Source organism: Neofelis nebulosa, chromosome 16 (genome assembly GCF_028018385.1).
Source record: "Neofelis nebulosa isolate mNeoNeb1 chromosome 16, mNeoNeb1.pri, whole genome shotgun sequence".
Lineage (NCBI taxonomy): Eukaryota > Metazoa > Chordata > Mammalia > Carnivora > Felidae > Neofelis > Neofelis nebulosa.
The window spans coordinates 55,561,072-55,586,069 of NC_080797.1; the positions used below are offsets into that span (position 1 = coordinate 55,561,072).

Consider the following 24,998-nt stretch of genomic DNA (forward strand, 5'->3'; position numbering starts at 1 on the left):
AAGTGCCTTCCCACTAAAATGCAACCATTCTTTTCTATTTGTCACCAAGCCTGAAGGAAGCCCGGGGCTGCCAAGGACGCAGCTGGGTTTGAATTACATGAATGCTGCCATTTGCAGAACTTTCACCTATGTTAAGTGCTTTACTGCCTACAGCCTAAGAGGTTAGTGTTATTGCCCCTACATTGTGGACAAGGAAACTGAAGCTGAAGAAGTAAAGAAATTTGCACAAGAAGTGGTGTTGGTATTGAAAGCAGGCCATTTGCCACCAAGGTTTTTCACTGTTAGGCTATACTGCTTCAATGTGAAAGAATCCAGAATGTGCTTTTTAATTATTATTATTATTATTATTATTATTATTTTTAAGTAAACTCTACACCCAGTGTGGGGCTCAAACTCATGACTCTGAGATCAAAAGCCACATGCTCCACTGATGGAGCCAGCCAGGCACCCCAGTATGTGCTTTTGAAAAAAAAAAAAAAGGAGGGGGGCACCTGGGTGGCTCAGTAGGTTAAGTACCTGAATTCAGCTCAGGATCTCAACATTCATGAGTTTGAGCCCCGTGTCTATGCTGACAGCTCAGAGCCTGGAGCCTGCTTCAGATTCTGTGTCTCCCTCTCCCTCTGCCCCTCCCCTTTCATGCTCTGTCTCTCTCTCAAAAATAAACAAACATTGAAAAAATTATCTATGAAAAAAACAACAACAAGGTTCAACATACACAAACTGCAACCCTAAATCTGGCCAGCTTTTTGTCAATGCATTTGGGTATGGGAGAGGGGACAGATAGTGCAAAAGAAAGCTCAAATGATCAGCAGCATTTCCCAAACTAATTACTGGGGTAAGATTTCCAATTCACGTCCCACTGACAGTTAGTACACAAGAGATTGTCACTCCTCACATGGGGCTTACCCAAACGACAGCGGAGCTATAAGCAGCCCTCACACCAACCCCATGACGCAGGCATTATTACCCCCCATTTTATAGATGAGGAAGCTAAAGTTAAGCAACATATCCATCTTATTGCTGAGCCCAAGGCTTACACACACTGGTTCTCTTGCCCATGTTATTTTTAACCATACTCCACTCTTGCCTTGGTGGACCACAATCTGTGATGCACCTGTTAGATATTAACAGAAAACAGATTCTTGAATTTGGGCATCCAGTAATAGTGACATAACATATGAACCAGGGTGTTGGAGACTAGTAAAAAGCTGGTCCCTGCAAACAAGCTTCCAGGTGTTTGCTAACGTTGAGGTGTGCTCTCTTGGTCAATCATCAATCCAATAATATACTGGCCATTAGGGCACTGCTGAGCAGAACAGGAAGCAGAAAGTGTGTCTGCAGGCTGCCTTTGGAGCAGCCCCGGCTTGGGGTGAGGCCACTTGCCTCTTAGGAAAAAGAGCAGGAGGGTGCAAGGGAAACCCCAAGGACCTTCAAGCAATAGAAGCAGAGACTTGAAGGATTTCATGCACTGAGAAGTCAAGACTTCTTCCACAAGACCCTCTTCCCCAGGGCAGCTTGGGCAATCCTTACTCTTAACCTGTTTGGGTCTCAAAGTGACTCATGAAGACTTGTCTGTGCCTCTTACAAAGTAGCCACACAAACGGTTTTTCATGAAGAAAAGGCATAAGGGATGAGGGGAGGGAAAGGGGGCTACAAAATGCCTCCCCCAGGAGCGCCTTTTCATTTTTGTTTGCACAGACCACTACCAGGGAAAGCAGCTCGCGTCCCCGAGACGAGAGTTGGCCGAGCCAGCACTCCTCTTGGAAACTACACTTTGTTTTTCCTCCAGGGAGCTGGGGACTCAATCACCTGTGACTCACCATTCCTGTGTTGCCTACACAGCACACACGTCAAGGTCTAAAATGGCATCTGCTCCCCGTCCCCTTCCCCCACGCCGGCCCCCACCTGCCCCTGGGTCAGACACCTTGAGGGAATGTGTGCGGCTCCACCTTGAGCGTGGAAGCCAGGAACCTGCAGCTCCTCCCCCCCAACCCCCCCACTGAAACACGGAGCATGACCCAAAGAATAAAGTTTTCCATTTCCTGCCCTTACTCGTGTCGTAATGCTTGTTTCTCTCCGGGGCTGCGCTCCCCTGCACTCGTGCTGTTAGAGAATGAGAGCCTTGAAAATTCAAATTCAAAAAGAGTCTATTCCTCGCCAAGTGTGCTAAACTTACATCTGGGTGTGGGCTGTGGTTATGATTGTAGAAAACTTCAGTTAAAGAGAGGAACACTGACATTAACAATAACACCAGTTACTTCTTGAATATTTAACACGGTGCTGAGTATTTCCCTTGTTATCACAGTTGTTCCCCCCAACAACCACACTGTTATTATGCCCGTTTTATAGTTGAGAGACGGAGAGTGGTTCAGTAACCTGCCCAAGGCTACACAGCTATTAAATGCTAGAGCTGGGATTTGAACCGGGTCACTGGAACTTCAAAGTCGGTGCTTCTCACTTTCCTTGTAAGCCTCACCTTGCCCTGCCCCGCCCCACCGCCATTTTGTGCCCTGCTCTGCACTGACATACCACCTGATGTCCCAGTTCAAGAAGTCTCTCTCCATCTCCTGCCACCCACTACATCCTGACTTAATTTCTCTCCTTGCCGGCACCAGGGTGTGGCGAAGAGAAAGAGGGGCTTGTTTCAAAGTGAAATACTCTCTAAGGTTAAAAGACTGGCTTTGGAGGCCTTGGGGGGGGGGGTTACGAATGAACATTTTATCAACACAAATGTCATTGCCTGCCCCAAAACAAACAGCGTCCCACCCGGCTTGCTCCTTTATGAGGCATTCAATCAATAAAATGAGAGCAGGACTCTGTCAGATTTATTGGCTAGGTTCAAACCGAACACCTCTTCCACCCGCCAAAGGCTGGGTCACCAGCTCTACCTTTCTGTCCCAACTCTGGACAGCCCCCGTTTTCCCCTCCAGGGCTACAATGGCTCATTGTTTGAGGCAGGCCTTGTGAGAAGTTGTGTTTGTTTTGCCTCTTATCTTATCAGCTCCAGAGCTACAATGGCCCAGGTGTACTCACCATTTTACCATCAGGTGAGAGGAGATTGTGGCCAGGGTCCAGACTGGCTGGAGAGACTTGCTGTAAAACAGACTGGCTGGTCACCATGGCATTGTTGCCATGGTGACTGATTGTTGAGGAGGAAGTGACCTCATTGTTTCCCTGCTGGCTGTAGCGGACTCCTGCAAAACAAGACAGACCCAACAGCAGACATGAGTGCCCCCAGGGTCCTGGAACACACATTTGACTCCCCTTGTTTTCACACGGTGGATGACAAGAACCCAAAGTTGCCTTTTCCTCCCCTGTTTCCTATGAGAGACACTGGCTGGCTTTCTCCAGGGTAAAGGCTGGAGTGGAATCTACTTAATTTTGGAATGTAAGCTCCTTGAGGGCAGGACATTTTTATCTGTTTTGTTTTGTTCATTGCTGTATCCCCAGTACCTTGCCACTTGGTAACCACTCAATAAATATCTGTCAGAGGAATGAATGAATGAATGAATGAACGAACGAACGAGCGAGTGGACAAAAGGATGCTTATTCTTGCTTCAGCATACTTCTTGCAGGATTTGGGGGCTGAGATTGGCCTTCTCTTCCTAACTAGAGTATTTCTTGTATTCTTCAAAATGTCTTCTAGAAATGTTTCCCTGGCATCTCTTGGCAATGTGGGGCTGCAAAGCATGAGTAGACCCATCCTACAAAGAGGCACTTGTCCAGGGAGCCCTGTAAGAGCCAGAGTGGAAGGCATCGGTCTTTGCACACTACTATTATGGCTGAGCACAAGAGGCCAGGGCTGGGGGTGGGGAGGGTGTTGCACACGGACAGAACAGGTCAGGGATGGGGCTGTAGCTGGGGGTCTGTGGCTCTGGAACTCACATTCCTTTGATGGGGTCCCATTTGGCTGACTTCCAGGGCCCAGGGGAAGGCGAGTCTGCCGGGAGGTGGGGCAGGCAGCACACACAGGCAGGATGTGGATGCTTTAGTAAACCACTGCAGTTAGGTCTGCAAGGGAGGGGAGAACCAAGCATGTTTATAGCCTCACTACTCTGGCCCTCCCTCTGGTTCAGGAACCAAAACAGAGGTCTGTGTTCAGGAAAGGAAAAGCACTGGGCAGAGAAGGGGACCGAAGGGGTGCAAGCAACCTGGACCCAGTTTGCAGAGTCCAAGTCCTGCTAGATGCGCCCGTGAAACAGACAAAGACAAAGCTGGGGGCAGCTGGGGCATCTCACCCTAAGCTCAAAGCCTACAAAGACTGTGTTCTTGTGTTGTACTTTGGACTTGACAAAAAGGTTTGGGGGACCCTATTTCTACCTGCAGGAGAGGGAGACCAGTGCTCTGGGCATGCAATTATTTGGAGGGGTGGGCCAACTATCTGGCTGCACTTCTCCTTTTGCCAGCTTTCCCAAGACAAACCATTACTGTATAAAGTATACTGATTCTATTGGTCTGTTTCCCCCTGTCCTGCTTCCTGCTTCCCCCTGGAGCCCCACCTGCCCAAGGAGGCTACAAAGCCCCCCTTCCCAGGGGCCAGGCAAGCTGCCATAACCAGCAGCCTCCAAATCACTAAGATGAAGCTTGCCAAGAGGAGACCCAAACCAGTCTTCTGGCATCATCCAAAGGACATTACCCAAGGCTGATATGACCTAGAGCTTAAGAGGGCTGGGAAGAAAACAAACAAATGCTAAGGCAGGGTTCTAACCTTCAAGAGCAACGTGTTTGACTCTGCGTGGCTTGATGAATGCTCTATGGGCTTCCTCTATTGGTTGCTGTCCTCATCCTTTGATTCAAGGGGCTGTCAGTGGGGGGTGACGGTGGCAAATTGGAATTTGGTGGTTATTGGTCTGGGGCACCACACTTTTGGGGGAACAGGAGCCATGACGTTAAAAGGAGGAAGGCTCCCCTGCCTCTGAACCAACACCCCCTCCCCAGTCCTGCCCGCGGTCCTCCACACCTATCTGCAGTCCCTGCGTCTCCTATCTCCTACCCTCTATTCATCCCATTGGATCACACTGGGTCTTTTTTCTCCACTCACATTTACCACTGGGCTCCTGGCAGGATACATCCAACAGCTCACAGTGTTGTGACATAGAAGAAGAAAGATCTGTACCTTGTGAGCTCAGGAGGCAGAGAAGATCCAACAGAAAAGAGGGAGGCAGGTTTCAAAGCAATAATAGGAAGAATTTTCTGAGGAGGGACAGTGGGAAGACTGTGGGCTCAGGAGCTAGACAAACTCAGGCTCAAATCCCACTTTGCCCTTAGGAGATGTTCGATCTTGGAAAAATTACTTCTCTCTCTCTCTCTCTGTGCCTTCACCTCCTCTCATAAAATGGAGGGAACACTTCCTTCACAGGGCAATTTCTGGATAAGAGAATATATCTAAAAGTTTCCTAGCATGATGCTAAAGAAATGGTAACTATGGGTCGGGAGGCAGCTAGTATGGGGATGGACCCCAGGATATTTGCCCTAAGACTCTAGAATTCTAGGCAACTTAGGGCAGATTCTAAGTACTGAATGGAATGACCTGTCCATGGAGCATAGTTCCCCAAGAATCCTACTCTGAAGAACCACTTATGTGTTTTGCCCTGGAAGCTACTTGGGAGGCAAGCCTGGCTCCTGTTTTCTCGTTCTTTCCTTTTGGAGGGACTGCACTTCACCTTGTTTTTCTCTTGTTTTCTCTGACTCCCCGGCCCGCTATTTACCTCCCCAAGATGCTCTGCTCCTGAGTGAGTGGTGATAACGCTGGGAGTCAGGTGTGTGTTCACCTCCCAGCCTGTCCCCATCATCGATTCAGCCTCAAGTCAAACAGACTCTGGTTTTAGCCTATTTAATTTGGCCAAAGGAAGAGGGCCCGTCCTCTGGTGATCAAATATGGGTCACAGGGAGGCTTCTCCCCTACTGCAGGCTACATAATTATGTATTTAAAAATAATTAACCAAGGATACCCATAGGAAACAAAGCCTTCTTTAGGAGGGAGCCTGGCAGAAGAGTGTCAAGGGCCATTTGTTAGAATCCAGCCAGGGTAGCCCAAGGCTGCTGTGGTGTTCAAACCTTGTTTTCTCCCCCAGCACAGCTTCATGTAAGGGTGGAGCTGTTCTGTTTAAAGACAGAGGGGCCTTGGGGCGCCTGGGTGGCTCAGGTGGTTAAGCATAGGACTTCAGCTCAGGTTCATGAGATCGAGCCCTGCATCTGGCTCTGCACTAACAGGGTAGAGCTTGCTTGGGATTTTCTCTCTCTCTCTGTCTCTCTCTCTCTCTCACTTTCTGCCCCCCCCCCACTTGTGCTTTCTCTCTCTCTCAAAATAAATAAATAAATAAATAAATAAATAAATAAATAAATAAACAAACTAAAAAAAAAAAGAAAGACAGGGGCCTAGGCCTCTGGCTAAGAGACAGCTTTGGGTTGGCAGGCAGGGGATCATCCCTGTTTGATCTCAGCTTGGCCATCAGTGTCCTGGGTGAGCTCAGCTTCCTCATCTCTGAGCCAGAGGTCTACCCACTGTTGGGGGTGTGGGGGGGTGCTGTTCTCACTGCAGAGTGTGGTGGGAGCTGGTGGGGCTGCTTGCCAGCTCCAGATTCACCTGTAACCTTCCCCACCGGTGCTTCTCCCACCAAGGAGTTTGGCAGTCACTCTGGACCCAGAGAAAGTGGCTGTAATCAGGTAGCCACCTTAAAGGGGATGGAAGGTGTATCACAAAGTATCCACTGGCGATCCCCCAGAAATAGGTGTTCTTGTCAGAGGAAGGAAAGAGGCCAGGTCCTTGTGTATTTCACAAACTCAGAAGGGTACTTCAAAGGAGAACCAAAGTGGAGGAGGCTCTGGAGCCAGGCAACCTGGGTTTGAATCCTGGCTCTACCACAGATTAGCTGTGTGGCCTTGGGGAAGTTACTTAACCACCCCAAGCTTCAGTTTCTCTGCTGTTAACAGTATCTGCCCCTTAGGGTCACGGGGAGGAAGATGAACGACTCAATGGATGTGAAAGTCCCCAGAATGTGTTTGGCACAAGATACCTCATTCCTTCTACTTTGGGACTGTCTTTGTTTAAAAGACATTTTCAGGAGGCTGAGGTTACAAAACTTTATTGAGTACCTATCATGTGGCAGGTACTGTGCTCGGGGAATGGAGCACATTCCCTTCCTCCTTCACCATCGCAAGCTCTGAAAATGAATATACCACAAGGGCTTTGGGTTACGATGCCAAAGATGCCAGGTTAACAGCCCCAGAGGCCCCACAGGAGATATGACAACACTAGACGTGGCCCCGTACCTTCCACTCTCTTCCTGGATCAAGTCACTAATTGGCCATGCCCCCATCGCTGGTCCTATGAACCACGGCATAAGCAGTAAACGTCATCCCAGCTAGAATCTAGTGACAAACACATCAAAACATGAAAGAAGCTTGTGGGTTCCAGAAACCAGCGTCTCCACATTCCACTTTATGCACCAGCACCACCTCCAAGGCACTCTTCTCACTGCTGGAGCTTGGGATTTCTTTCTCAAACAAACTTGTACCACGTCACTGCCCTGTTTGGAAACCTATGACGGCCCTTCGCTGCCTTCTGGAAAAACCCCAACCCAAGACTAGCAGAATGGGGCCTTTGTGACTCCAGCTCGCCTTATTTGTATCATCTCTCACGACATCCCATACAGCCATGTCGGAGCACCTGCCGTTCGTCACATTGGCCCTGCCATCTCCTGCCTCTGTGCTTTTGCTTCTGCTGTTCCCTCTGCCAGGAAAGCTCTTCCCTTCTTCTCCATGCCACATCTTTTAAGAGGGTTAAATGCCATCTCCTCTGTGGAACTCGCTTTGATTCATTCTGATAGTTAACTGCTTCGCCCTTGGTATTTTACATGCAGTCAAGACTCTTACAGCAGGAGTCGGACACCCTGCACCATAATGTTCTGATAATAGGATACTTCTTGTTCCCTCTTAAGGAAGGGATGACTTTTTACTCATTGTTCCTTCCTCGGAGCCTCACAGAGGGCCTTGGGACTGTGAATATTTCCCGAATGAAGGAATGAGCCCTCAGCTGCTTTGAGCATTCATGCTCTAGAACAAGGGAGCATCCCTCTGGCAGAAGGAGAGAATGCTTTCAGTCCTGCGGGAATGTTGGTATTGAAAGTGTGGATCTGGGGGCGCCTGGGTGGCGCAGTCGGTTAAGCGTCCGACTTCAGCCAGGTCACGATCTCGCGGTCCGTGAGTTCGAGCCCCGCGTCAGGCTCTGGGCTGATGGCTCGGAGCCTGGAGCCTGTTTCCGATTCTGTGTCTCCCTCTCTCTCTGCCCCTCCCCCGTTCATGCTCTGTCTCTCTCTGTCCCAAAAATAAATAAAAAACGTTGAAAAAAAATTAAAAAAAAAAAAAAGTGTGGATCTGTTCCAGTTCGACTGACAAATATGGGATAATCTGAGTGTAACATGAATTTCACACTTGAGGAATTCAGAAATCGGCACCCAGCTGAATGGAGCCACAAAGGACACTAACCATACTAGTGTGTGTGCACGTACATACATGCATGTGCACGCATGCGCACACGCACACACACTCTGAGCATCTACCAACAGTTCACTGCATGTGCTATAAGCCACATTGATCCGCGGCTAGAGTTACAATTTTCCTTCCGATTTCCGACAACCCTCCTTCTCCTGCTTCACATTAACTCTCAAGCCACAGCCCTTCTGATGCCTGCTTCCGAAGGCAAACTGCAGGACTGTTTTCAAGGTAAAGGGCCATATTTATCATTCTACAGCATTTATGCATTTCCTAACCACGTAACAGGTGTAAAACTTGGCTAATGTTTTTGTTAGATTCTTATCTTTCTAAGGGGTGTCATTGAAGAAGTTTTGAGTATTGTGTCCTTAACCCCATTTTGTTCCCCATAAACCCTATAGTTTTTATTGGGTTACTTTACAGAGCACAGTGGTTTTTATGATGTGAATGTTGGGTTCTATAGAACTGACCATGTATCTGTTTTCAAAGACAGACACAACTGCCTTGTGGGAGGGACCCCAGAGAGGACCTGCTCAGGGAGTAATCAACCGTGGGGACTTTTCAGAAACCTGTGCTTCAGGGGCTTAGAACTATAGCCCTCTTAGAGCTTCTAAAATTTTTTTAAATGTTTTATTTATTTTGGGGAGAGAGACAGACAGAGTGTGAGCAGGGAAGGGGCAGAGAGAGAGAGAGGGAGATCCAGAATCTGAAGCAGGTTCCAGGTTCTGAGCTGTCACAGAGCCCAACACAGGCTCGAACCCACGAATCACGAGATCATAACCTGAGCCAAAGTCAGATGCTTAACAGACAGGGCCACCCAGGCACCCCTCTCTTAGAGCTTCTAAAAGCAGCTGAGATCCCAATTCCACAATTCCAGAAATCAACAGGACACCAGCAATTAGACATTTGAAACTAATACCCTCTTTCTGTCTCTCTGCCTTGATGATTCTGGACCAATCAACTTTTGGGTCTTGGTATTTTTATCTACAAGATGGGCATATGGATCTTCCTTCCTCAGAAGCCATAACGATGAATGAATTAAATAAGGTAAGAGAAACACCGGGTTTTGCTCAGAGAGAAAATGCCAGGCAAAGAAAAGAGCAACGTCAGCCAGGAAAACATGACCAGAATTGCTCTTTTTAGCAAGAAGAAAAGTGGGAGGTGTGGCCTCCTGAGCCATGTGAGGTTCAGCTTGCCCCCACGTGGCCTTTGGTGCTGAAGCGAGGGGGTCCTTTTTACTGGGGTCTGTGAGCCTCACCCAAGGATCTGGTGGGATGCCTTTCACCCTTGACATTTCAAAACCAATCTCCCATCCCTGATAATGCAGGAATGTTCCTCTGGCTGATGGACCTCTGCCAGCGCGAATGAGCGTCCCAGCCACCAACAGAGTAAACATTACTCAACTGGCCAGAGCTCTGTCACACGCATTCTTCCCCTGTGTTTCTAACCTCATGCAGAGCACAGCCCAACCCTGTTGGGTCTAGAACCTGGGAATTTAAACCCAGGCAAGCAGGAGCGTGCGACAGAGAAAGCTCCTCCCAAAGGAAACAACTCTGCCCATCAGTTATGGGTAGACAGAGCTGTCTTTCCTATGACGCCAACACATACGGCCGGGGAGGGGGCCAGGCAGAATTAGGCCCGGGAACCTATCCTCAGAAATCCATTTCCCCTCTCCCCACAGAGGAGTCACTTTCTTGAGAAAAGAGGCAGACACGCAAATGATTCAGTCTAGTGACCGTCTGAGAGGCTCATCTGGGATAAAAGATTGTGAACTGGGAGGTCCAGAAATAAAAGCTTTAAATAAAGGAGATAGCACGGCTGCCTCAGTTTCCTCACTGGTAACACGGGACTACCACCAGCTCTTATTCTCATTTCCTCCCCTCTGGGGATAAAGATTAACATTTGCGAAGAGTTCAGATTAAAAATCCGAAAGCCTGAGAGGAAAAAAGCTGATGCAAGGCGGAAGCAGTTGAAACACTGGGCTGGGTTTTAATTCCACATCTCTTTCTACCCGAGGTGGCTGGGTTAGGAGCCCAGTTCCTAAGAGGAGAAATACAGACAGGCCTGCGGGGACGGTAAACATTCTTGAACTCAAGGAGTAAAAGTTGAGTGATACTTAAGGAAAGCCCACAAACTGGTTTTCTTATAAAAATCAAAGCAAATGTAACCAACAGGGGAAAAAAATCGTCTTCCATCAAAAGCATCTTGGCCAAGAACAGAAGTTGACCTGCACAGTGCACCTGAGAAAATCACACATGTGGGGAGGTAGGAGGGCCACAGAAACCGGCCACCATGCCTGGTCCTTACTGGAGAGCCCGTTTCTGCAGGCAAACATCAGATGCTTTGCAACAAGCCCTTCAGCCCGGAGGCCACTGTTACAAGTGAAAGAAACCAGGCCGGCACTTGAGAACTTGAGAAGTCCTCACATCTGTGAGTGTTTTACGCAGCCTGCTCTCAATGTGTCACGGATGCCCATTCGACAGAATGGAAAGCTGAGGTTCGAAGAGGAAGAGGTTATTTTCACTACCTCTTGTGAAGGGGCCCCCAGCAAGTCAGCGGCGTCCTGAAGCCGACCCTTCTTCTTCTTCCCTGTAAGCCCCAAATTGATTCCAGGTAGGTTGAGCCTCCATCGTGACCCCCCAAGGAGTTTGAAATGATTTTGTTTACTCGTTTCTTGACTGTCTCTGTCACTGGAATGTAAGCCCAACGAGGGCAAGACCTTGCCTGCGGTCTCCACTGTGTCCTCAGCACCTCGCACAGAGCCTAGCCTGTGAGAGGTGCTCGGTAAATATTGGTGGAATGAGCAACTGATGACCAGGTTTCACATGGTCTGTGGAGCTGAGCGGTGCAAAAGTGACAGTGGTATACATTTCTCCTCTAGGTCACCTGATTTTGCTGAGGTTAGTGGGAGGCATGCCCCTTAAAGAAGGAGGAAGGGGGAGTGAGAGAGGGGGAGAAAGCGAGAGTAAAATATAATCAAAATAGAAATAGCACTGACACATTGGGGTGATTTTGTGTTTGAAGGCGCAGGGTGAGTGCACCGAGGAGTATTACTTATGAAGCAGCCTGGATCTCGTTAGTGCTTTACCTAGTGTGAAAAAGGCCAATGGGGGTGCCTGTAGGGGGCCTACCCATTCCTGACTTCTTGGGGCCTAAGCATAACTCTCACTACCTAGGATGCTTTAAGCAGGTGGGGGGGTGGGGTTGAAATGGGTGCTTCCATGGGCACAGGCTGAGCATTTCTAAAGGTTTGGGGCTGCGGGTGGGAAGCCCGAATTTGGACTCACTCTGTTAGAACCCAGTTTGAGGCTCATCGGGTTGATTTTGAGGAAGGATCAATTAATGGGAATTTACTGTGGCAACACTAAATGTCACTTAAATGCCTTTTTCTCCAAAGGAAGCTGGAGTGAAAACTTAGAAGGGTTAAAAGCGGACATCGTTAGGCCTAAAGGCTGTGAGGACAGACAGAGCCCTGCCGCAGTCTGGCTCCTGGGGTCTCTTTTCTCAGAGGCAGCCTTTGCAAGGAGGGGTAATGTAGCTGTAACAAAGGCCCCTGGGCTTGGCTGGCGAGGAGGACGATGACGCTTCTAGTGGATCTGGGGAACGAAGAAGGCTATAAAGCCATCAGCAGACTGAGCCACTGGGTGTCCACACAAAAGTAAGGTCCTAAAAACAGACATCTGTATTGTGACTGAAAGGCTCATAAAATTGCCTTAGAAAGGAGAGGTTTTCCACTGCGACCCATTCATAAGCAGGGCCCTGCTGGGAAGTGACACCCGGGGAGAAGATCCTTTGAGGCCTGGCAAGTGTCAGAGCTGCCCCGTTACGGGAGTTTGCCTGGCCAGACCCCAGCCTCTTCATCACCACCGTTGGAGGCAGCTCCCCCAGCAGCAGCAGCAGCAGCAGCATGACAGATAGCCATTGGGTACCAGCTTATGGACGCTGGTCCCAGGCTGCACCAGGCATCAGGGTGAGGCTTTGGAGGTTGGATGATTACTGGCTTCCACTGAACAGGAGCACCAGCAAAGCACTCAGGGAGCAGTCCCCCAAGGATGGCAGCTGCTTAGAGCCATCTGTCCAAATGACTCTGATCTGCAAAAAAAAATCCAGGCCCTTTTCTAGACCTTGGCTCACTCAACATAAACTCAGGAAGAGCTATTCTAGCTCTTTTCTTGTCCAAGACATGCTGGTAAGAAATTATAATAGGAACTAATGTAGTAGAGCATTAAGCTGACTAGTAGAACTAAATTAAACTAGTAGACTAAGCTAGTAAACTAAACCAGTAGAACATTAAGAGAAAAAGAATAATAATATGCTCTCTTTTATGTTGAGAGAGAGAGAGAGAACAAGCAAGCACATGTGAGTAGGGGAGAGGGGCAGAGGGAAAGAGAGAGAATCTTAAGCATACTCCCTGCTTAGCACAGAGCCCAACATGGGGCTCCATCCCATGACCCGGGGATCATGACCTGAGCTGAAATCCAGAGTCTGATGCTCAAATGACTGAGCCACCCAGGCACCCCAAAAATATGTTCTTTGAAAACTTCCTGGTAACATTAAATATTGGAGGTTATGCATGTGTGTGTGTGTGCGTGTGTGTGTGTGTGTGTGTGTGTGTATACACTGTATACTTTGGTTAAGCAGTATCAATGAAAGTAGAGCTGGATGTCATTGTTTCTAGAAAAGGGAAAATATGCTTTAAATCATAATATGTACTATGTTACGTAAAACGAGACAAACTATGGAGTTTGTCAGTTTAACTCTAAACCTGAAAAACAGATTACAAAATAGAGGATTTATGTATTCGGGTTTTGGACAAGAAGCCCTTCATAATAGATATGATCAGTGCACAAATAATGGAATGTCCACCATGTGCCAGGCACAGGTTATGGACTGGAGACATAGTGGTGAAGAAAGCCAACTCGGGCTTCGATGTGGGTACAGCCTGGAATTCCACCACTCAGCATACATACACAGTTTTAGAGACTCCGGGAACTACTTTTCCTCACAGGAAGAATGAGACTTACTGGATTTCTTTCTTTTGCTTTGACATATAGGGATGCAAACCCTATACTTCACCCAGCAGGAAGATTCTCAAGAAGGAGGAGAAGGCTTGTTTCTGTTTCCATTGGTAAAACACCTTGAGATAAATCAAGCAGCTATTTTGTACCCACCATGCAAATTGATGTGACACAAATGGGAGATGTTATTCAGAGGTTTTCCCCGCTGGCTGAACAAGAACTCCCTGGGCTTCATCACCAACCCAGTCCAAGAGGTGCTGACCAGGAAGCGGCACCCTGCCTTGGGTAGGGCCAGAAGGCAATGGGCATGCAGGCTGCCACTCAAAGGCCCTGAAAGTGTTAACCTTCAGCAGTGATAGGTGTCTCGTTTACACCCATTATAAATCTGTTTATTGTGACTGGCCCCACCCAATCTGCCGCTGCTGTAAAGCTCTAATGGTCCCTAATAAAGGTGGAAGGATTGTAACAGCACACAGTTCCTGAAATGGGGAAGGAGCGAGAGACAGACAGATGATGAGCTTAACAATAAGATATCACAATGACCAACGTCCCTCTGCTACTTCAGGCAGCAGGGGCCTGGGCCCCAACACTTGATGCTACATGCAATCTCCAAATACTCACCCGTCAGAGCTGAAAGGTCCGACACCCTCATTTGCCAGAATCCCTGAGAAGTTAGGTGATTGGCCCAAGGTCACCCCTTCTCATTCGCGGATCAGGTCTCCTGAATCCTAGTCCAGGGCCCTTCCCCCAGCTGCCTCACCTCTCCTAGTTTAGCAAAGGGCCTTCAGGATCATCATCAACCCCTTCAGACCCTTCTGCTCCATCTGGCCTTGTGATGTCCAGCCCTGACTGTATATCCAAATTTCTTAAGAGAGTTTATTGAAACTTTCCACGCCTGACCTGCTGCCCCCCACCGCCCCCCCCCCCCCCCCGCCAACATCAAGTTCTGATTCTAAAAGGTGTAGGTGGGGGAGATGTGGGTGTTTTTAATGAGCTCCCAAGATGCCTTTTATGTGGGCTGGGATGGAGGTGTAAGAAGCACAGGTCTTGCCAATACTTGGGTTTCATGGTTTCTGATGTCTCAAATGAGAAGCAGGGTTCATGGAAAAGGAAACTTCCAGGGTGAAACTGCAAGCCACACCCTAGTCAAGAACCCAAGGAAACCCAAAGCTCTTCTTCTCTCTCAAGGCCCTAAGGGCTCCTGAGCCAACCCAACAATACCTTGTCAGGCACCTTGTTGCTGGGCCCTTTATCATACTTAAACCTCACATCAGCCCTGAGGAGACAGACATCACAATCCCTGATCCCTATTTTATAGATGAACACACTGAGGTTCAACGAGCCCAAGTAACCATCAGAGAGTGAAGGAACCACAGATCAAGCCCAAGCCTGTTTGGGGATGCTACCCCTTGCTACCCAGATACACCCTTCTTGAGTGCAGTCCAGGCAAGGGCCTGCCCATAGCCAGCTTGCCTCAGGGGATGGAGACTTCCCTGGGAGAGTCATTAAACACTAAAGATATCTGCATGGTGTTCTTCCAGCTTGGGAGGGAGGTGAGTCTGTGTTCTGAGAAAGATGGTTCTTGACTTCCTGAAAGCATTAGAGATTGGGCTTCATCGGTTGACTCCTCAGTGGCTAAACTCACACAGTGGTGCTTTTGTCGGGCTGCTGAAGCCAGAGCACAGGGCAACAGGAAGGTGTATCTTAGGCAAATGCAGGCTCACAGGCTGAGGGAAGCAGCTTCCAGAGAATCAGCCCTCTGGATCCTCTGAGGTTTCCTGTGTTCACTGCAGGAGCTGTGTCCACCCTCCCCTTCTTACTGCTCTTGTGCCTGAAATTTGGGGGAGCTTCCCTCCTAAGAACAAAGGCCATTAAGCTTCTCTGATCGGGCTTCCAACAAGAAAGTACCACACCCCCTCTAATTGGCAGGATCCCAGGGCTAATTACTAACAAGCAGGGTGCTCATGCCTCCTTAAATTAAAGGAGAAAAATGCCCTACAGGAAATTCAGGGTCATCTTATGAACCTGACCTCCTGCTACATGGTCATGAGCCTCTGCCCCTCCCCACAATCCTTGGCGCTTCCCAGCTCTGTTTTTTTGCTCTAAATGCCTATGGTACTGGATATGGCACTGGACGTGCGTTATGGATGTCACAGAGCAGTCCTTCTTGGAAGAATGAGAAACTGCATTATACAAGAAGCCAGACTTAATCTGCCACAAACACCAAGATGAGTGTCTAGTTGGAAACCCTTCAAGTTCTCTAAAAGTCAGGGTTGAAAGAAACCTCCAAGAGGAACAGAGAGAAAGAGGGGGAATAAAAACCCAAAACAAGGCCCTGCAAGGAATGGCAATAGCTACCATTCATGAGCACCTGCTACATCCAGGGTGCTTTACATACACCAGCTCATTTAATCCTCATAGCCTCTGCATGAGTTGGTGTCCCGTTTTACAAATTGAAAAACTGGGGCTTAGTGATCCCAGAGATTTGCCCATTGTCACACAGGCCAAATCGAGGTTGGAATTCAGGTCTGCCTGCATAGTATATGACTCGTTGCTATACCCACTGGATTTAGAAAAGCATTTCCCCAGATTATCTTCAATCTGTATCACACGTCAGGGTGATGGTCAGGCATCTATGGCACAGCCTGGGCACTGGGATTTTTACATTTTTTTTAACATTTATTTTTATTTTGAGAGAGTGATAGAGAGCAAGCAGGGGAGAGGCACGGAAGGAGGGAGACAGAATACCAAACAGCACAGAATACCTTACAGCACAGAGCCCAATGAGGGGCTCGAACTGATAAACCGTGAAATCATGACCTGAGCCGAAATCAAGAGTCGGATGCTTGACCAACTGAGCCACTCAGGCACCCCTGGGCATTGGGATTTTAGAAGCTCCCTAGTTGATTCTAAAGTGTGGCAAGGTATTGGGAACCATTATCCTAGAGTGGGGGTCCGCAAACTGTGGTCCAAACAGGCCAAAGCAGTTTGTGGGACCCATGAGCTCAGCTTGGCTTTTACCTTTTTAAACGGTTGGGGGAAAAATCCAAAGAATATTTTGTGATATTTGAAAATTATAGGAAATTCGAATCTCAGTCCCGTACATAACGTTTTGTTGGAAGTCAGCCACATTCGCTTGTTTACATATGGTTCATGGCCACATTTATCCCACAAAGGCAGAGTCAAGTAATTGTGAAGACAGACTATACAGCCCAAAAAGCCTAAATTATTTACATAAAAAGTTTGCCAACCCCTATACCAGAGTTCCTAGGATGATAACCACAACTGAATGCCTCATTTGACCTTATATTGGGGCTATGTTACATTCATATATATATATGAATTTTCATATATGTGGGTGTGTATGTGTGTGTGTGTGTGTGTATATATATATATATATATATATATATATATATATATATATCTTCCCCATTTGTGCTTGTACTTCTCATCGAAAAGTGGGTAGAGGCAAAATGCCAGATCTTGTGCCTTCCCATCGAGCAGCTAGCTTCAAAGGCCCTTGCACAGATTTTGGCCGCTCTCTGTACCTCTGGTGCTTAATTCCCCCCAAGTTCCTGTCCGTTCCCATCAAACCTTCAACAAACAGATTCCAAGGGCACTTCTATAACCTGCAGGCAGGGGCTGTGTGTTTACTGGCAGCTTCCTTCCTCCTCAGTGCTGACTGGAGGCAACAAGGAGTCCTTGAATCATCTAAGGGTCCTTCAGGGGGATTAGGCATGGCCCACGGGGCTGCCTACAGTGATAGCACTCCAGTATCTCCTGGCTCCTTTGTGCACAAGCTCTGAGCCCCACCAGCCCAGCAGCCAGGTTTCTTTGTATGCAGACCAGGCTCGGTCCACTATCAGGAGGAGGTTGCCAGCAGAATCTCTGAAGGCTGGGCCTCTTAATCTCATTAATATCCTGATTGTCTTCCTCAATCTAGCGGCAGCCGATGGGGTGGTACCGCAAGATAAAATGACCTTCAAATTCAGCAGATAAAATGGCCGTCAGATAAAGTCCTTCTGAAGGAGAAACGTGGAGCCAGGTCCACCCCTGGACTCCCAGTCAGTACAAAAGGGTTTCCTAAAACACCAGATGTTTCAAGGTGGCATTTGTTTCTTTTCTGAACTGAAATAAGCTGCTACTTTGGGACAATAGGGCTTATTTACTATGGGGACCTTTGCTGCCGAGATGAATATTTTTACGACCACCCTCATAAACGCCCCGCCCCTTGTCTGCTGCCCGGGGGAGGGGGCGGAGCTTCAGAGGTGAGCTGAGGTGACCGGGCTGTCTCAGAAGCCCCATTAAGTTGTTAAGGCATTTAGTGCCCCAGACAGTGCCGACTGCAAGGGCAGTTCAAATCCCTGCCCAGATGGGGATGGGGTGGTGGAAGAGGGGGCTCACATCTCTTTCTGCAGAGTGCAGAATCTACCTTGGTCAGGGGCAACAGTTGGTGCAGGGGAAGCAGTAAACTAGCCAGACTGGGAGACCCCCATCCTTGGCCATGCTCTCCTAAAGCCTTTTGTCTTTCAGAGGGGAGCAATAAGAATGTGGGAAAAGTAGGGACTGTGGGGGTATTGTGTGTGTGTTGGTTTCCATGCCTGAAAAGTTCTTAGCATCTGCATAAAGCAGAAGAGATGGTCAGTGTGTAATAGTTCAAAACCTGTCTCTACTGCTTGCTAACTATATGAACTTGGGCAAATTATCTACATTCCAAACATCTTACCTTCGTTCATTGTAAAATGGGGATATGGGTACAGAAAGTTTCTACCCTACAAGGTTGTCATGAGAATTAGATAAGATGATGCATGGAGGCACTCAGCGCAGGGTCTGGAACCCAGGAAATATTTAATCAACACTAGCTGTTATGATTATTCACATTAGCCATAACCCTTCCGTTGGGCACTTTTGAGATTTCCTTGGGTCCTACAGATTTCAGCATCAGGGAAAGCAGCAGCAACCACACAGATATCCTGGCCCAGAGTTTGATTTGTCTGAGACTCAGTCTTTGGACTCTTGTGGGTGACTTGGTAGGGCATGCGAGAGGCCACAAGGGGGAGGTGGGAGGCAGGATTCTCTGGGTTTCAAGCTCTGATCTGACCATCAAGTCCACTAGGCTTGGAGAAAGGGCAAGAGAAGCAGGAGTAAGCAGCCACAGAAATAAAGGTCTCCACTTAAAGTACCCAAAGATTCTTCTGGAAGGGCTTCTTCTCACCTCTGGGAGAATGAGCCTCAATCTCCTTCCCAAAAGATGATAGAAGAGTGAGGACATGATGTGTTGGCTGAATGAAAGCTGAAGACCTTCTGCTCCCCCCTTGCTGTCGCAGACAGCTGCAGGCTGGAGCAAAGGGTACAGTGAGCCAGGCCACCACAGATCATGCAGCTGGGCCCCAAGGCTTGGGCCAAGGCTAGCCCAGCTTCCATTCCATGCCAACTTCCTCCTCCTCCTCCTCAAGCCAATCAATACAAGCACCTGTCTCCAACCAGTCCCCTTCCTCGCCATAGCCCTGCTCTCTGACCTTTTGGGGGCCTTTCTCTTGATTCCACTCCAGAATGGAGGTAGGGGCCATCACTCCGGGCCTGCTCAATGGCCTCAGAATGGGCTGTCATGGGGCCTATAACCAGGGACAGCTCCTGCTGGCGAGAGCAGGGCTGGGAGGGGGGTGTGTGTGCAGATAAAGGCCTTCCAGGCTGAAGATAAATGGCCGCCTGCAGCCTGCTACAGTAACTTCAGGCCCCCAAGAAGAGCAAACAAAGGGTGCCCCTGTGACACTCACTGGAAAGATGAAGGCCCATCAGCGGCAGCCAGGCTGGTTCAAAGCCCCAACTTAATTGGCAATTAAGCATGCATAAGGGAGACAAAGCCATGACAACCCTGGGCTGCATGCTGGTGTGTGATTGTAAAGCCGGGAGGGGCAACGCCGAAAACAGCTGATTCTGCTGACAGCGTGTTTGTAGGGCACCTTGTAACCAATCAGCCGCTGACAGAGGCAAAGTGCTCCTCCTGCCACTCCTATTGTGCCGGACATTCCAGGACCAGGGTCACACTGTGGTCACCGTGGGCAAGTGGGCCACAGCACACCCAGAGTGGCTGGGAGAGAAGGCGGCTCGTTAGGGAAGGGATGCTCTCCTCTCTAGGAAGAAGGTTCAAGGGAAAGATTTGTCTCTAAAGTGCCTCCAGTCCTCCTGGCTCAGAGGCTGGCATTCAGAGGGGAGGGAGTGCGGGGGAGGGAGATCGGGGCCTTGTCTCCCCAGCTTAGCCTTGGAGGGTGTTTGGTGCTGCTGCTGACTCTGGGTGTTGGTCTCTCCTCGGCCTCCACAGAGCTCGTTTTGTATTCTACACCCATGTACATTCTGGGCTTGGTTAGAGAGTGTACCTTGGCCGTGGGGCCCATGATAGGAAGTGCACCATGAGGCTCTATGGACCATAGCCCTCCCTGAGTGCTGGGCTCCAGCCTGCTGTCGGCCTAGGCCTGGGTGCGTTCCCCAGCAGCCCCATTACACCTCACGTGCCCCCCCTGGCAACCTGAGAGGGGGAAACAGACACGCATGCCAGCATCCTGCACCCCAGGCCCCAGCCCAGTGGCCGCTTCTGCTTCCACTCCCAGGGCCAGGTCACATGTCACTGCCTCTTAGGAATAATGCCCCAGTGTGTGAAATTTAGAAGGAAATGGATTTCTGCTGCCTGTCCTTCTTCCCACTGCTGTAATAACAAGAGTGATAATGATAGCAATTACAGTTTATTGGGAAAGATGGTGTTTATACATTCTCTCATTTAATCCTCACGTGGACCCGATGAGGTAGGCCTGACTTCTTGATTTTACAGACAGGAAAGTCAGACTCAGAGAAGTTACATGGCTGGGTCACGCTGCAGTTATGGGAATCAATCTGGCTGGCTAGATGTGGGCTTCAAAACTAAGTCCAGAGCATCCACTCTCTGGGCATGGAAAGGACTATCCTGACGAGCCCCGAGTGAAAATTAAGGCAGAGGGGAAGGGCAGCCACTGAAAATATACAATGTCCCATAATTAATGCTCCATAAATAGGAGTCTCTCCCTAGAAAGACACACAAAGCCCTGAAAGACAGCCTTGGTCCCTAGATGGTTCTGGGCTCTCCATGCCAGCACAATGTCTTCCCAAGAAGACAATATGCTCCTGTGGGCAGGGACACGTGTGCATCTATGCTGTACCAAGTGGGAATCAGCAGGCCTGAGTTCCAGTCCCATCTGCCACCATCGCTCTGTATAACTTTGGCAAGTCACTGCTTCTTTTGAGCCTCAGTTTCCTTCTTTGACGTTCTGCCCAGTTCCAGCATTCCATGATTTTTTTCAAAGGCCAACATCTAGGGAGACCCCAGAGAACCCACTCCAAGTGGGCCATGCCTTCTGGGACTCCACTCAGAGGGCTCTGGGACTGTATTTTCCACCCACCCTGCTCAGCTTCCAGGACCTGTCCCTGTCCCTCCAGCCCCTCTCTGTCTCCTGTCCATATACAGAAGGCCTAAGCTAACGACCCTGTGGTGACCTCACCACAACCCCAGCTTGTCAGAAAGCTGCTGGGCCTTTGTTTGGTTTGCAGGCTCCCTGACTTTGGTGTGGAGATCACAGGTCCCAACACAATAGCCATTGTCTCCTCAATAATGCCCCTTGCCCCAACCACGCCCCCCACAGCTCCAGAGCCAGCTCCGTGGATCACTGCGGGCGGCAAGTGCTCCAGTCTTGCTCAGTGCCGGCCACATGCCGTTTGCCACTGCCCTCTGAACCCTGGTTTGAATTTCCATTAAGGGTTACTCTGCAATCGGACCAGTGTCCATCAGGGGCTCCTCTGCCTCTCAAGGGTAACCAAAACTTACTCCCTGTGTGGCTGAGCCTCCCCTTCTATGGGAGTTGGATCCAGAGAAGCCCCTAGCCCTGGCCCTGGCTTCATGCCAGACAGTTTCAGGCTCCCAGAGATCCTGGTGGGAGCACAGAGTGGAACAAAAGCTTGGGCCCCATAATACTTAGGTCAGCCCCAGACCTCAGGGCTCTCCAAGCAGTGGAGCAACCAGCAGGCAAGGAAGCAACAGACTTCAGAACCAACCCTGAGTTGGAAATGGTGCTTGGTTCTCCTTTTGCAAGCCCTTCCCCAGAGCAGGCGGGAGACCATGCCATACTCTTTCTACACGGGCACCACGCTGGCCTCAATAAGCATCCTAATTCTGGGAAGCCAGCTTTCCTGGAAGAACTAAGCCCCAGGCGGAGAAGTGCCTTCAGACTACGCGTGATGGAACACTCAGCATATCGGGCTTCCACCCTGATAAACCCACACCCCACAGCAGAGGCATGCTAATTCAGGCCGGGACCTGGCACACAGTAGGTACTCAATGAGTTTTGGCCGATTCATCAGTGCAAAGACTTTATGTGGCTGTTTCCACCCAAACTCTGGCAGAGAACAAGCAGAGACTGTCAACAGAGTGGCCCTTCCCCAGAGGCCCCTGGGTTCCTCCTGCTGGAGCTGGACAGAGCCCTGGGGTAGGATATGGACAGGGGTGGAGGAGGTGATCCCTCTGCCTGCAGTGTAGACCTAGCATGCCAATAAGGCAGCCTCTCCATCTAATCTGACAGCCGCACTGACTTGCTGAGTCAGCAGCCACACAGGGAGAAGAAAGGGGACCAGAGAAGACTGGGGAGAGGGGCTCTTGGAGGCTGAGCAAGTACTCAGAGGAAACCTGACCACAGCCAAATACTGTTTTCACAAGAACACTCTGGCAATGGGAGGTCAGCCTGAGCACCATCCCAGAGCATTTCCTCCTCTGAAAAGTCTTGACCCAGATGAGACCCATGGCGGGAAGCAGGATGGTTGGGCTGCCGAGGCAGTGAGGCCTGGGCTGGGCTTACCTGACAGCTTATTTGGAGGAGAGGTGCTGGGCTGGTGGTGGGGAGAGCCGTGGGAGAGCAGGGGGTTCAGGTTGTGCGTCTGGTTGGAGCTGTAGGCATCCATGGCCAGCTTCTGCCGGAACGCCTCCTCCTTCCTGCGGTTTGCAAACCAGTTGTAGACACGGACCTCAGTGACCAGGTTGGAGCCCAGGCCGTGGGCTTTGGAGGGGGAGACGCCTCGCTGCAAACATTCTGCCCTGAGGATGGAGAGTGGGGGAGATGGTGAGCAAGGACAGCCAGGGGGAGGCTTGCCGGTGTTTGGCCCCAGACACACAATCCCAGTGGTCTCGGTTAGGAGTACGAAGAGGCCAAGGATAGAGCTAGATCCTGGGGAAAAGCCTGTCCTGAGAAAAGTCCAGCCTGTGTAGTAGTTCTCTGATGACATGGTGGGATTAGGGCCAAACACAGGTGCAGCACAAGCTCTGTGGCCCTGTCAGTGAGGGGCATAGGCCTCTGGTGTGGCTCCTTACAAGAAGAGAGTAGTCGAGAGGCAGGTAATTCAGGGAGAAGGTCCAGACTGGGCCTCTTGACATCTTATGTTGCTACCCTTCCCGACCTACAAAAGGTGACGTCCTTCACTAGCTCTGGTTCCCTTCAAAGGGACTTCTGGTCATTTGGGGTTTGGATACCCCCAAAGGGTGCCAGGGAAACCAAATTCCTCATTTGTGCCACAGGAATCCTCCCCAAAAGGCAGCCTGGGTGAGGTACAAGGAGAACATGCCGAGGTGGCTGGTCTCCAGCTTTATCATTGCCCATGAAACCCCAATTCCACGTGTCAGAGACTTTTAGACACCATTGGATGCTAGGGGGCTTCTCATTAGCAGGGGGACAGAGTATAGGCTGTGACATGTCCAAGCTGATTGCTTTGCCTCCCCCTTCCTGGCCTGACCTCCCCAGCCATATGTTATTGCTAGAGCCAGCCCAGCCCAGAAACAGAGAGACCACAGGTGTTGGCCAGAGCAAAGACCAGACTTTTAAGAAAGTCAGTGTTGGAGGGACACTGGGGTAGCTCAATCAGTTAAGTGTCCAACTCTGGATTTCAGCTCAGGTCTGAATCTCATGGTTCGTGAGTTCCAGCCCTATACTGGGCTCCATGCTGACAGCATGGAGCCTGCTTGGGATTCTCTCTCTCTGCCCCTCCCGCACTTATGCGAGTGCTCTCTCTCTCTCTCTCTCTCAAAATAAATAAATAAACTTAAAAAAAATCAATGTTGGAGTCAGGGAGGATGGCAGGAATGAATGAATGAATAAATAAGGAAATAAATAAGGTATCCCAAGGATTTCTAATAGTTTTCTTTAAAATTACATGTAGTTGTTAAGATACCAAAAGAACTCTATTCAGTGTGGGCAGAGTGGATTGGACAGATCTGACCAGGTCTTTTCTGCCAAGTTTCCTTTTAGACCAATGGTTTTTCCCTAGTCTGCATGGAGGTCAGACATATGATTCTCATTTCACTGACATATTTTAGACCAGGATTCTCCAGAGTATCTTCCCTGCAATAATAGCTCATGGTGTAAATATCCCCCAGAAAAAAAAAAAAGATTCCACAGCTAACAATCAATTCAACAAAGCCAAGTAAGTCTCTTGACTCTAGGCCTTCTTGGAATCTTTAATATGTTACTTTATGCCATGACTCCTCAAGAGGAAGTATGCATCTGATTGATGTTTCTCAAATTATTTGAGACTTATTTGACTTATTCAAGTCTTATTTGACTTGAAATTGGGGTTCCGTGGAATGCACATTGGGAAACCCCAATTTAGCCACACTTAGCTGGATAATCAGTATTTCAATATCCTGGGACTGAGGGGATGGATCTCAGGTCCGTGTGCTTGCCTGCCTGCTCGAGCGAGTTTCTGGTCGTGTTACCTGTTGCACTCCTCCACTAATGCTTCCCTCTCTTCCTTGCTGGGGTTCTTTTGCCGGTCGTAGGCCTGGTACAAGATTTGCTGGGATGCGGGCCCCCATTTGAACCGGTTGCGACGCATCTTCTTGTTGGGGGGCTCAGAGCAGGCGTCATCGGACTGCCCAGGCCCCTGGCTCTGTTGACTGAACTCTGGAAAGAGAAACAGCAGCTGATCCTGACTGCTTTTGTCTGTCATATTTCCAGAACTCTGGACTGTCTGGTTGAATTCTGCAAAGAGAGAGGAGTAGATTTGATAGGGTCTGTAGCCTTCACTTGGCAGACAGACAGACAGACGGACGGACGGACGGACAGACAAAAACACTTTTATTCTTCTTCCCAAAGCTTTGCCATCTGCCGTTATTTCATGTGGGGTGTGGGGTACAGAGGGGAAGCCCATGATAGGCTCCTCTCTGCCCACCTCACTCTGCCCCACAAAGCCACCCCTTTCCTTTCTTTAAAGGAGCTCAAATATGACCAACCATTGTTTTTAGTGGTAATGTGTTTTCATTGGATCACTGGCTCTCAGACAATGAAGCAACCCTCTGAATCCTGACATCTTGTGTTTTGGTGTCCAAGAGGATGAGCTCAACCAAGTCTCAGGTCTAGAGGGAAAGGGCTCAAAGGCACAATTTGCACTTAGACAAAATATTCAGAGACTAAAAACAGC

At 49.3% G+C, this 24,998-nt stretch overlaps 1 protein-coding gene across 7 annotated transcripts in view; it reads right to left on the reverse strand.

Annotated features, from left to right (window-relative positions):
- The window catches only part of HNF1B (HNF1 homeobox B), a 53,979-nt gene that overhangs the window by 18,893 nt on the left and 10,088 nt on the right, over nt 1-24,998 (reverse strand). For 4 of the 7 annotated variants that reach the window (XR_009254814.1, XM_058703318.1, XM_058703314.1 and 1 more), the window contains exons 3-5: nt 24,295-24,559; nt 22,388-22,623; nt 3,034-3,194 (exon numbers count right to left, since the gene is read on the reverse strand). Coding sequence is in view for 6 of the 7 variants with exons in the window: in XM_058703318.1 (XP_058559301.1) it covers nt 3,034-3,194; nt 22,388-22,623; nt 24,295-24,559 (662 nt within the window). In the remaining variant the exon portion in view is untranslated. The remainder of the gene's footprint in view (nt 1-3,033; nt 3,195-22,387; nt 22,624-24,294; nt 24,560-24,998) is intronic. The other 3 variants (XM_058703319.1, XM_058703317.1, XM_058703316.1) reach the window with 1 other exon arrangement.